This window comes from Rutidosis leptorrhynchoides, chromosome 1, assembly GCF_046630445.1.
Source record: "Rutidosis leptorrhynchoides isolate AG116_Rl617_1_P2 chromosome 1, CSIRO_AGI_Rlap_v1, whole genome shotgun sequence".
NCBI classification, from domain to species: Eukaryota; Viridiplantae; Streptophyta; class Magnoliopsida; order Asterales; family Asteraceae; genus Rutidosis; species Rutidosis leptorrhynchoides.
In genome coordinates, this window is record NC_092333.1 from 330,888,381 (window position 1) to 330,901,911 (window position 13,531).

Below are 13,531 nucleotides of genomic sequence, written 5' to 3' on the forward strand. Positions count from 1 at the left end.
GATTATGCTTAGCTTAGGAATGAATGCTTACTTGAAAAGATTACATTCTAAATGTAGGTTAAAGTGCCTTATGTGTATAGTATGTGTGTGTGTATATATATATATAAATATATATATATATAAACGTGCCGACATACATGTCATTCATGATGAAACATCGGTTGGAAATGATCATACAATGTTTAGACAAAGAAAACTTGTCCTAAAGTATTCACTAGAACAATAAAATCGCCAAAATGTAATCGACTTGAAGAAACAGACAAAGTTCACCATCCTAAGCTGCACGGTCGAACCACGACCGACCGCATACTCAATTTTAGAGCATTCCTTCTCCACTGCTAAACCCAGGGTCGACTGCAGATCGACCGCATGGGTCCAGACGGCCTTTTATTCTAATTTCTAACCCTCATTTCTCATTCTATTAAAAACCTATTTCACTTACTCTCTCCCACGGCTCAAGACCTCAAATCACACGCTGAAGAATTTGATCTCTCTCATCCTTAATCTTCACACTCGGTAAGATTAATCTATTATTCCTCTTCATCCAATTATGTTAGTATGATGAAATCTTCAAATATTGTTTGAAGAAACCCTAACTAGAAAATTCAACTCTAAATTGATGCTAACAATCAAATGTGTTCATGAAAACTTCTCAAACCCTTGAAATCATGATTAATAATGCATCAATTCAAGTTATAAATTCTAGGGTTCATCATACAACTAGATTAGGTTTTCATAAATTCATTGTTCACATAGTTTAAGCACATTGTCACTAATGAAAAGTAATAATATAGAAATTCGTAACATCGAAACACTCGGTTATTGATGAAAATCAAGCTTACAAAATAATGACTCATGTGAACATTATGAAAATCACAAATAATCTAAAGTGCAAACGCATTGTCACCAAAAGAGGGTGAGAATGTGAAGAATGTTAGCATCAAAACACTAGGTATTGATGATAACCAAGTTTGCAAATCATTATCATGTATGAATGTTATAAGAATGAGCATTCATACAATTGCAAACACGTTTCCACCAAAAGAGGGTGAGAATATGAAGGTAGTTAACATCAAAACAATCTTGTGTTCATGTTAACTAAGTTTGCAAAACATTGATTACACAATTGTGTCATTTATATGTTCACTTTGAATTGAAGTTAAAGTGTTATTGTATAGGAAATGAAAAGGACCAAGGATGCGGAATCAAGAGGAAAGAAAGCGTACAATCCTCCAAAGACTCTAAATCCTAGAATTAACAACAACATACAATTCTTCAGCGATAGAAAGATTGCTGAAGGTAGAATGGTCGCCTACTCTCAGTTACCTGATCTCATGAATGCCTTTACCGCACTCATGTGGGAGTCATTTCTTACACTCGATGGACCAATCTATTCAACTCTTATTTGAGAATTCTATGCTAATTTCACCTTTGAGAATAGGTAAATCTCCTTTGTTCTTCTTAACGAACGCTACTATCTCTCCCTCAAGGATTGTGGTGAAATAACGAAAGTGCCATCCGTAGGTCATAAATTCTACAACAGACATCATAACATAATCTATCTTTCAAGCTTTCTCTCGGATGCAAATGTTGTGAATGATGCGGTTTGTGAATTTGAAGCCCCTTGTGAAGAAATTCTTGAAAAGGGTGTGTTAGGGAGACATCTACTTCCTAAGTACGATCTATGGAGTCGAGTGATCAAGTTTAACGTCTATTGTAAAGCTGGGAACCACGGCAACATTCATTACACTCAGCTTGCATTACTATGGTGTTTGGAAAGGAATGAACTCGTCAACATTGCCTTTCTCATGGCTTCGAGAATGAGCAATCTCCTCACCGAAACAACTCGAGCACTTCCTTATGGGATGCACCTCAATAAACTATTCCAGAACATTGAAATCACTCATCCTCATTCTCATCTGCCCACTCTCAATCTCATTAAGAGGCAAGGAATCCCTAGAGTGTCATCCTCGAAAAAGAGGAAAACAGATGAAGAAGCAGGGCCAAGTGAGTCAAAGAAAAATGCGATTGAAATCTTGGATAGTGATGAAGAAACAACAACTGATTTCATTAATACCTTGGACATCGATGGAAAGCTTGATCACATTTACAAAAATCAGATCAAGAACAGGAAGAAACAATTCAAAGTGAATAAGTTGTTGAAGGGAGTGTTGAGGTCACTATCAGCGTGGGAGGCCGGTTTTGACTTCTGGTTTGCTGTTTTCTTGGATCGTCTTGATCGTTCCCGGGTTCGTAACTTGGTTTCTGGGGTAGTAACTTGTCTTTCACCATTTTCGCTCTAGAATCTTCGTTTTAGCTCTGTTTTACTTGATTCTTTTTGCATCGCCTTTGTAATTACATAATTTAAAATTAACTGACAAAGCAATTATTTTGGTGATAAAGTTTGGAACTTTATTGATTTAGGGCTTAATATTGGGGTAAAAACTTAACTTTTTGGCGGATATCATGGTACAATGCTATGTCATCACTATATATTTAATCCTAAATTAATTAGTGATCTCTTGCTAGTCATTACATGAATATTACTTGACTACTTTCTATTAATACATGAGTATTATTTCACTATGAGAAAGACAGTAGTTACTTAATATATACATGTATGAACTTTGTCTTGTTATGTGCTACAAGTTGGAAAACCACAACTTGTATATGGACGACTTCAATATATGCTTATGCTACTTGGATAACATTTAATGTGTCATATCTAGTGATCTTAAAAGGCTGAAGGATTATTAACACACTTAGAATTTGCTTAAGACTAGAAACAAGTTGAAGAATGGTTTAGACTTGATTAACTTGTTGTCTTATAACATGCTTAATTGATATTACTTGTTTCACTTGTTAAGACATCATGAACACACTTAACTAATTCAAAAAAGCTTAAAGTTGAATATTAATGTGCTTTGTGATTTAGTGGGTTATTATCATCAATGACATATTGACCAACTAATAGGACATTAGCAAATGTGTTTATTACAAACAAAAGATTATGACAAAACTGAGATTGCTTCAAATGATTATCATGACTTGTATCCAAGAATGTTAGACTTACCATTTTGAACATGACAAGTCACTATCAAGGCAATACATCCAAGATAAATGAATAATTTATGCATATAGTACTAGTATAGGATGTTGGGTATCTTTTGCAGGTATTAAATGAATTAAAGAGTCCAAAGATTCAAGTTCAAAACTAATTCAAACGGCTATACAACGGATACATGTTTTACACTGGAGCGTGTGCGGTCGATCCACGGTCGACCGTGGTCTAAGCCGCATCAATGGCTATTTTTTATCTCTCCATATATATAGCAAGACTTGGAGAACTTTGAAGACTTGACTCTCTTACATAATTCAACTCAAAATCAATAGAGAATCACAAGACCATAATTCATATACATGTGTTTGTGATTAGCAAGAGAAGTTCTATAATCTCATAGGTTGTAGAAGGGCATGTGTTTGTGATTAGCAAGAGAAGTTCTATAATCTCATAGATTGTAGAAGGGGTTGTAAACTTACTATCATTGTAAGTTTACTTAGTGTTGTATTAATCCTTAGAATTGTCTTAGGATTGTCATCACTAGAAAAGGGTGAGTCTTGTACTTTATAACTATAAGCATATGCTAGCTTAGCTATCATTTTCCTTAAAGGGAACTAGAAAGTTGATTAATTCCATTGGGGATTAATACTTGTCCAAGGTGAAGACAAGTTGATCTAAGTTAGAAATAATCTTTCAAATGGGTAGAAGGATTAGGTTTGTTGTCTAAGAAGGAGTACAAGACTTGTAAATCGAATCTCCACCAGATTTTTAGAAAGATGCTTAGCGAAGCAAAACTCCTGATTAGTGAATCGGGGTGTGGATTAAGATGGATTAGTTAACATCGACCCGAACCACTATAAATCTTTGTGTTTATGTTCTTTACTTTACATTCCACATTACTACAAACATAAACACTACACACATTCGGTTTGAGTTTATTAAGTTGATCAAGGATTGTTCAAATCTTGTAGATCATCGAAAAAGTTTTAAAAATCGTATTAAGTAACTATTCACCCCCCATCTAGTTACTTACAGATGCTACTTTTTGCACACAATCGATACAAAGAAGGAGATTGTTAGGACCTTAGGAATTGCATAGATTGTATGCCAAGTCTTTGAATGATGGGATATAGACGAGGGCTATATATATCCCACAAGGCATCCTTATTAAGGTACCATTCCTACCCATCACACCTATAGCCAAAAATATGTAAAGAGTTGAAGAAGCGATGGAAGTAGTAACTTTGGCTATTTGACTTTTTCTCTCTACATCTTCATACACATTTATATGATATTCTTCATTTTATGGTCCAGCATTAATTATATGATTATTTTTTATAGTTGGAGGAATATTGGCATATCCGTGGACTTGTCTCGAAGCTCTTAGATGAAATTCAAGAGAAATGTGTGAATTAGCCGATCTTAAACCTTTGGACTTTAAATAAAATTTTAAATTTATCGAATCGTTCACTTCTAAATAGCTAGTCAACAACTAAGGTGTAGGCAGGACCCTTTAAATAGGACAATCCAGCAACCTAACCCCAGAGATCCATATTCACCATTTTTCACGAATTATCAATAAACCAAATATTGTATTAAATTAATTACCGCGATCTCCGATAGCGGCGCCAAAAAGTTGATGTGCAAAAGCGTATGTTTAGATTGCGTAGTGTATTTTCAACGTTTATATTTATAATTCTTAATTTATTAATCACTAAAGCTCTCTAACGAGCAACAAAACCCGGTTAGGTGCAATATAGTATTTTTAGTATGTTAAGGATTCTTCCCACGAGAACGGGTGAATAATTTATATTTTTGGTTTTTGTGATTGTAGATTCGATTGATAAAAAAAGAGTAAATAAAGATAAATAAAAGTGGCACATGTGATTTAAAGAAGTATACGATGATGTTATAGACACGTGCTTGAACGTTTCATACCATGTTTCCAATTGCATTCGATTGAAGTTCATACTTAACTTAAGATAATTTTGACCTTAGAATTTCTTGACCTAAAACTAGTTGATCAGGCTAATCCTAAATAAGATGTCTAGTTTAAACTTAAGGCTTGAGACTTAGTAGATAGTTTAATGTGGTTAATTAAACGTTGACTATAGTTACTAGCTATAACCCTCACTACTAACTTAATTCAATGTTGTTATCAATAAGATTTATTAATATGATTAATTAAACAAACTTAATTGACAGCTAAGTTACAATAGTAGGACTCAATCCTAGTGATGTACTATTTAAGAGTTCTTATTAGTTCATTAATTGCAACCAAATTAGATTAACAGTGGTAATTTAATTAAGCTCAAGATCTAATCAGTTAAACTAGAGATTCTATCGAATTTAAGATTTAAATCATGCTAGCCCGCGGCTATATTCAGCATATCCGGCAGCTGTGAAGAATATTACCGAAAGCTTTTTAAGTTCAATTAAGTCATTTTCGTGACAAAACGGTTGTATTTTTAATAGATGAAACCAGTGACTCTGTTCATCATAGCCAATGACTACGATTACTAGAATCCGGATTTATAACAGCTTAATGATTTTCATAGATTATACAATTGTCACAAGGTATTACATCTGTTCAAACACGTGTTTGGGATTTTAGCCCATAATTAAAGTAAATACATTAAATAAAAGAGAATAAAGCTTTAAAGAAATCATACCGGAATAACTTTAATTAAAGTTGCAAGGAGTAAAAGAAAGAATCAAACTTGAATGTGATGGAAATCTAAAGTATAAATACTTCAAAAGCTAAAACTAAGCTAAGATAATAAAAAACTAGCCTAAATTCGTAATCTGATTATGAACCAGAAAACTGTCCCCCAAATAATGAACTGAGCATGTCCATTTATAGTGTTTCTTAACCGATGTCCCAGCCGGCGGCTAAACATAGGTTAGCCGGCTGCTCCAGTGACTTTTCGTCACCCGTACGTTTAACTTATACTTGAAGCCTACGTTTTTCCTTTATTATCTCAACCGGCGAATATAAGTGTTATATCCGCGGCTCTCTATCTTTTGGATTAAGTTGAACCTTCTTTTCTTATCTCGTTTGACTTGGACTTTACGTACTGGTAACTGGCAGTTTAGCCGGTGGCTTACGTATTCATAACTAGCAACTCTTCTTCTTCTCGGCTTTTTCCTCGCGTTCTTCAAGAATAAACTGGAATTTTCTGGAATCTTCTGTAGCCGACGTCTGTGCATCCTTTAGCCGGATGCTCTACTTCAAAACTGCATTTTCCTTATTTTTCTTCTTGTTTTTGCTCCTTTTCATCATTTGTTAGCTAAAACTCAAATAATCCTTTTTAAGTATGAATTCTATAATTTTGGCTTCATTTCAAAAAATATATGAATTAAAATGACATAGATATGGGGCGTAAATCATGTATAATTCGAGACATATCAGAAACAGAGAGAATGAAATACAAAATACTCAACAGCGAACGGAATCTTGTTTTGTGCTAAAACAAGAACATAATCTTTGTCTTATCCCAAAGTGATATTCGTGTAACCCCGACAATAAGAGTTGAATACTTATTTTCAGAAAGTGATACCACGATTCAGTGAGATATTCATTCATTGATTACTTTACCCAACACGACTCCCAACCAACAGACTCCTCTTCAATTTTACGACACTGAAGCACCCTCTCAGTTGTAATCACATTATGCTTTACGTAAGAAAACCACTCTAGTAGATAAAATCGAATTGCATTCGTAAGATCTGTGAAACGGAGTAAAAAAATATGACAAATAGAGAAGAAATTACGATTGAAAATTATGATTAATGTAACAATGTAAAGAATCATTTTATGCAATAAATTATTCACCCCCCAAAAATGAAGCCCTAGATCCACCATTATTTCTCAAGTAATAACTTCTCCAAAATATTTGTGAAAATAATTGACTGGTTATTGAACAAAAGGTGCAAAAGGCTATAAACATAATGACACCTTGAATATACGTACTATTCTAAATTCATCATCTTGATCATGATTTGTATAGCGTGTAGAATAGGTATCACAAAGTGTAATAGATCTAATTCACTATCTAGGATCTATTACGGTGACTGTAACTTCATTTATAGTCATGGATTCATCCATTTTGCTGGAAGACTCTGTGTCATCACGTCTTTTAACAATAAAGAATCCTGGATATGTAGGTTGAGGTAGTTGCATAGTTTCACTACTTAGCATCACCAGCACTTTTGACATATTAGGCCTATCTTCTGGTTGTTCTTGAACACATAATAGTCCTATTTGTATGCATCTTAATACTTCATCTTTTGAATATTTATCACCAACAGATTCATCTAATACCTCTAATGCATTTCCTTCTTTCCATAAGGTCCATATCTGCATCATTTAAATGAAAATATTATTAGATACTACAATGAACTAATCGTAAAAAAGATACTTTGAAGACGAAAACTTGAAGATGTCAAACATGTTATTGGCTTATTGCTAGCACTTACATGTCCAAGAAGGTTAAGCTGGCTGGTTGTGTAAAATGTTCCCCTGTTTTTTGTGCCGCTCACTATCTCGAGCACCAAAACCCCAAAGCTAAAAACATCTGATTTTGTTGAGAAAAGTCCGTCCATCGCATATTCAGGTGACATATAACCACTACAATAAGTTTAAAAAAAAATTAATAAGTGATTATGTCACATGTTATCAACATCTAAATGTCATGGAAACAATAATCTAATTAATTACGAAATTGTGTTGCTTACTATGTTCCTACTACTTTCGTGGTCTCGGCTTCTGTTTGATCATTTCCAAAGATTCGTGCCATGCCAAAATCTGATATTTTGGGGGTCATATCCTTATCAAGCAAAATATTACTCACTTTTAGATCTCGATGAATGATTTTAAATCTTGAATCATGATGAAGATAAAGAAGTCCTCTAGCAATCCCACATATGATATCAAAGCGCATTTTCCAATTGATCATCGAGCTTTTCTTTTTATCTACAAAAAAATTCAAAACATGTTACAATCAAACAAAATCTACTGCCGAATTGAAAAAGGAAAAAAACCCTTAAGAGGAACTTACCAAAAAGAAACATATTAAGACTTTTGTTTTCCATGAACTCATATATCAACAACTTCTCTTTGACCTCAATGCAACAACCTATTAGTCGAACGAGGTTCCTATGTTGAAGTTTCGCAATCAACCTAACCTCATTTTTAAGTTCTTCAATCCCTTGATCTGAAATTCTTGATAACCTTTTCACTGCTACGATTCCACCTTCCATTAAGTTACCCTGACATCAATGTTAAATAGTAACTTTTCACATGAATTAAAAATTCAATATATTTGTTTGATAAGTAATATAATTAAAAGATGATATTTCCAAAAAAATTGGTGCTTAACGATCAATACAGTTTCTTAACTCTGAACGGTAACATTCAACATCGTATATTAGGATGTAAATAAACATACCCAGAGTTATTTTCTTGATGATGATAAGTCAAATGTCTAAACAACAAGTTATTACCTTATATACACAACCAAAACCACCTTCCCCAAGTTTATTTTCATCTGAGAAGTTGTCTGTAGCCATTTCCAATGTTTTAAAATCGTACAAGTGTAATTCACGTTCATCCATCGTTGTTCCACCGTAATAATCCTTTTTATTTGTCACAGTAACCCCATCATTCAATAATATATCTTCACTCCTATCTTGTGGACCTAATGTAGATTATACCAAAAGAAATCATGCTAAACTATTTGGACTTTAAAATCCGAACCTTGATTTTGACAAGTTTAAATCAAAAAGTTCAATTTCGACTTAAGATTTCAAACCTGTTATGTCTCTCTTTGATTTTTCTAACGATCGTATTTTCTTTTTTTTCCAATATAAGAGTGCTAGGAGAATCACGAGCACTGCAAAAGAACTTATGGCAATGGAGGCAATTTTGACAACATGGTTGCCATTGCCGGAACCATTGTTGGTACTTTCAGTTACCGGTGATTGATCTGCAAGGAACAGATAAATACAACTTACAAATCGACTTATATGCAAATGATATGTTCATTAATTACAAATTTAATATAAGAAAAATAATTTTAAAATGACATATATGGTTCAAATTCTGATGATAATAAGTTCCGATTTATTAATTTTTTCTAATTAAATAAAAATATATATATATTTCAAACTGAGAGAGAGAGAGAGAGAGAGAGAGAGAGAGAGAGAGAGAGAGAGAGAGGGGGGGGGGGAGGCCTCGACTCAGCTCCTATGATTTGCTATCATAAAATTTGAAATTTGAATATTAAATTTGAGAGAGAAATTTTTGAAAAATGTAATAATAATTAAAAAATTAAAATAAAATTTAAATAAATTAATACAATAATATGGATATTATGTGTCACATTTCTATTGGGTGTCAAAAATTGATTTGCCAAGTTACGTTTGTAAATTGGCAGCGTCAAAATTGACGGTCCTTGTCATTTTTAATGACTTTTTTGGCGTTAGATTTATCAGATAGGTTCCATTTCATTTTTTTTTTTTTTTCTTTCTATTTTTTTGCGTCAGAATCTCGTAAGCCATATTCTAAGGATTTTGTTGACAGCGTGAACAAATGTAAACCAAAATTCACGGAACACTGAATTAATTATTGTTTTTTAATATAATATTTGATTCATATTAATAGTTCAATATTCTATTTTGAACTCTTTCAAATCAATAGTTAACTTTCATATATATAGATAAAAATAATAAGGTAAAATTCTATTATTACCTTAATGTATTTGAATAAAATTAAAAGAAATATAAAAAGATAAAATAAAGGTAAAACTGAAAAGTAAATAGTATATAACATTTTTTAAAACTATATGTTTTTTTTTTACATGTTCACTATTAAGATTGGAAGAAGAGAATATTTTATTTGATATTACATTATTAAATTATTAATAGTAGTACTAGATTGTATAAAAATTGATATTTGATATTTGTGATGACAGTGATACGAGCTACCCGGGTTGACATTATATTTCTTATTATATAAGACAGCTAGTCACAAGCTAAAACAAATGGTATAAAAATGGCCATTATCTTTGAACAAGTCATACAATCAAAGACAGAGTATTCTTTGTTGATCAAACTTTCCTATTCTTTGTTTACTTATGATTGTTGCTTTCAACGAACAAATAATTACTATAAAATTATGAAATTTAATTATTAGATTATTAAATTCAATTTGTTGATCAAACTTTTTAAAAATCCTAAGAATTTGTCTTAATATAAAAACTCTAGTTGTTAACGCAAGAAATTACGGTTTGATCATAGTTTAAGTAATCAGAAAACATACCTAAATCAGAAGCTGCAACTCTTACGTAAAGATCTTGTCCACCACCTACAGTTTCCGCATACTGTCTCATATCCATAAGATCCACGGCCCATATGACACAACCCGACCCGTTCCCAGTAACATCCATATTAGTATAAGCACCGCACGAACAATTCATTTTACAAATCTCACCACACTCACTCAAATTCATCGTTGTATTAACGACAAAAGCTCTTGATCCCTCAGGCAATTTCATGTTCTTCAACAATAAGAACCCATCCGACCCACAATCCAACTTGGAGCTCCGAACACACCCATCTGACCCATCTCTTAAATTCCAAGCTTGTTGATTCCTTGGCGTGTATCCGGTCATACACGTACAAACCGGATTATTGTTTGTATTACAAATTCCAAACGTCCCACATTCACCATAATAATCACATAAATCGCGAGGAAAAAACCAATAGACACTCCATTGTTTCGTTGTATCAACCCAAACAAATCGTTGTAAACTACCCGTAGAGTTTATAATTAATCTCGAATAAACAGAAGTATTTAACATTTCAAATGAATATGAAATCTCATCAGAATTTTCCAAAAAATCGAAATGCATTATACTCACTCCTTGCATTTGTGGTACACCACTAAACCCTTTCCCATTCCATGAGCCACTCCTACAGTATTTTGTTTCTTTTTCCCATATTATAATTTCCGGGTACCCGTCAATATCCATTTTAAATGAATAATCACCCGATCCTGGATCCGTTTTGGACTTCCATGCCCGTATATACCGATTAATTCCAGTTTTTCTGTTCCACCCAAGTTTCATCTCCGGTAAAAAAGTATCGGTTGGATAATCAAAGCTTTGCCAGATATAATTGTCAGGGTTTTCATCGTTTTCTCTACGTACCACAAAGTTACCTATTTATTAATCAAATAAGCTATTCAAATTAGATTTTGCTAACAGCATTTATATTTATATTTATATTTATATTTATATTTTATTTTATTTTATTTTATTTTATTTATATACTATATAAAAAAATAAATAACTATTCATTCATATTCTAATCTAATTTTATACTTAGAATTCTAATCTAATTTTATACTTAGAATTTAACAACAAACAATAGTACCCAATCTCAGGAATACGAATACTTAAAATCTAACAATACTTTTTATAAAAAATAGAAGATACTCACACTAGTACAGAAAAAAAAAGGTATATTAAATTACCGTTTTCAAGGAGTTGTGCGACGGTGTTTGTCAGGGGTACAGACTGGTTAGATGACCATATAGCGGTTCCGGTTTGGTTTAAAAGTACTATGTTTCCATTTCCGCCGATCGTTAATGTTCCATTTGATGAAGTAATAGGGGCGTCTCTATTGGCAACCCAAACATATGTTTTTTGTTGAACTTGCTTATACCAAATGCCTATGTACAAGTTGTCGTTGCCAGGATTGAAGAAACCCAACTCGAAAGCTTCACCCTTTGAAACTAGTGTTTGGTTTATGGTTAAGGGTTGTGTGGATGTGATTGTGTCGATAGCTAAAGATAGAAAAGGGTAGAAAAGAACAAGTATGAAGATGAAGGTGGTAGTATGGCTACGGCGCATGGTTATGATCAATTCTTGATGGTTGGTATTTGCTATTTAAATGGTTATGTTTCTTAATTTGTGTTTATTGATGATTTGGGTTGAGGGGATATCTTGTTTTGGTTCTCATCTTTCAAAGAGTCTATGTTAATGGTGTGAAAGGACAATGTGAGTATATTAGAATGATATTATTGAATGGGTCCGACTACCCCCCACCCCTACTCTATATCTTCATTCTATATTTTAACTTTTAAATGACATCTATACTACATTACCGAATATCCTTTATTATTACACTACTAAAATGAACTGTGAAATCACTAATTATTTAAGTTAAACATTTTAATAACATGTTTTAAATATTAAGTGAATACAAATGTTAAAGTCATGTATTTTAATGACCCATTTGACTAAGAAATTTATCGTTGTTTTTACAAATATATAGAGACATGTATTTTCGCATACATATGTAACGTAATTAATTTCGTAAAAAGAATTCATATTTGAATATTAATAATATAATAATTATAATTATAATTATTAAATTAAAAGTAAATAATAATAATAAAGTTCGCTCAAAGTTACGTATTTATATTTTTAAGACTACATATTAAAAAACACAATTTCATCAATGCCATGAAGTATTTACCCATGACGCATTTCCCATATCGTTTGAGGGTAAAGGGGAGGGGGGTTTTACTTAGCCGTGCCCTTGGATCGGTTTCAAGGTTTCCTCCCGGGCAGCGATGGGGCGGGGTTTATCGCTGCATCGGCATAGTCAAAACGGGAGATGATCGCAACGGGTGGTTAAAGTCCCCCTCGGGTGATCCAATCGATGTTCAAAAAATAATAATAATAATTATTATTAGTAATAAATTATGTCTTTTAAATTGTTTTAGTAATAAATTAGTTACCAAGCTATTAGGGAAGATATGCAAGGTGGTACAACTCAACGTAGATTATATTTTAAGTTCTTGTGTCCATAGCGTAAAACATAAAATGCATGTATTCTCATCCCAAAATATTTTTAGAGTTTATATTTTCAATCACGTGCGATTGTTTAAGTTTATATTTTCAATCACTTGTGATTGTTTAAGTTTATATTTTCAATCACGTGTGATTGTTTAAATTTAATTTGTCAAGTTAGCAGTCCAACGTTAGTAGTCCACAATTCGTAGTCCACAGTTAGTAGTCCACAGTTAGTAGTCCAAAATTAGTAGTACATAGTATACACGTGTTGTATAAGACTCAATCATGACCCACAATACCGCTATTGTAGTTACACGTATTGTGTATGTGGTGTCTTTTGATTTATCTGACGTATTGTGTAACCATGACATGTTAGAATACATGTATAATACAAGAAAAGTTAGCTAGGATATGGTTAGTATAGATTTTAATGAATTAATCCCGTAAACAAATTATCCATTTCTAACCAATATTGTTTTGCCCATAATTTCTTCGTTATAAATCCGTTTTGAGTGAATCAAATTGATATGGTTTCATAACGAACTGTAATTTGTGAAACTAAACTGAAAATGTGATGCCCCGTACAAAACCATCGTGTACGAATCAT

At 32.6% G+C, this 13,531-nt stretch overlaps 1 protein-coding gene across 1 annotated transcript; it reads right to left on the minus strand.

Annotated features, from left to right (window-relative positions):
* Nucleotides 1–6,617: 6,617 nt before the first annotated feature.
* LOC139886557 (receptor-like serine/threonine-protein kinase SD1-8) lies at nucleotides 6,618–12,115 on the minus strand. Its single transcript, XM_071870399.1, has 8 exons — nucleotides 11,598–12,115; nucleotides 10,383–11,282; nucleotides 8,875–9,048; nucleotides 8,567–8,760; nucleotides 8,122–8,332; nucleotides 7,799–8,036; nucleotides 7,541–7,691; nucleotides 6,618–7,421 (listed from the first exon to the last, which is right to left on the minus strand). The coding sequence occupies exons 1-8, from the start codon at nucleotides 11,974–11,976 to the stop codon at nucleotides 7,113–7,115; spliced, it is 2,556 nt and encodes an 851-aa protein (XP_071726500.1). The 5' UTR covers nucleotides 11,977–12,115; the 3' UTR covers nucleotides 6,618–7,112.
* Between the last annotated feature and the right edge of the window lie 1,416 nt (nucleotides 12,116–13,531).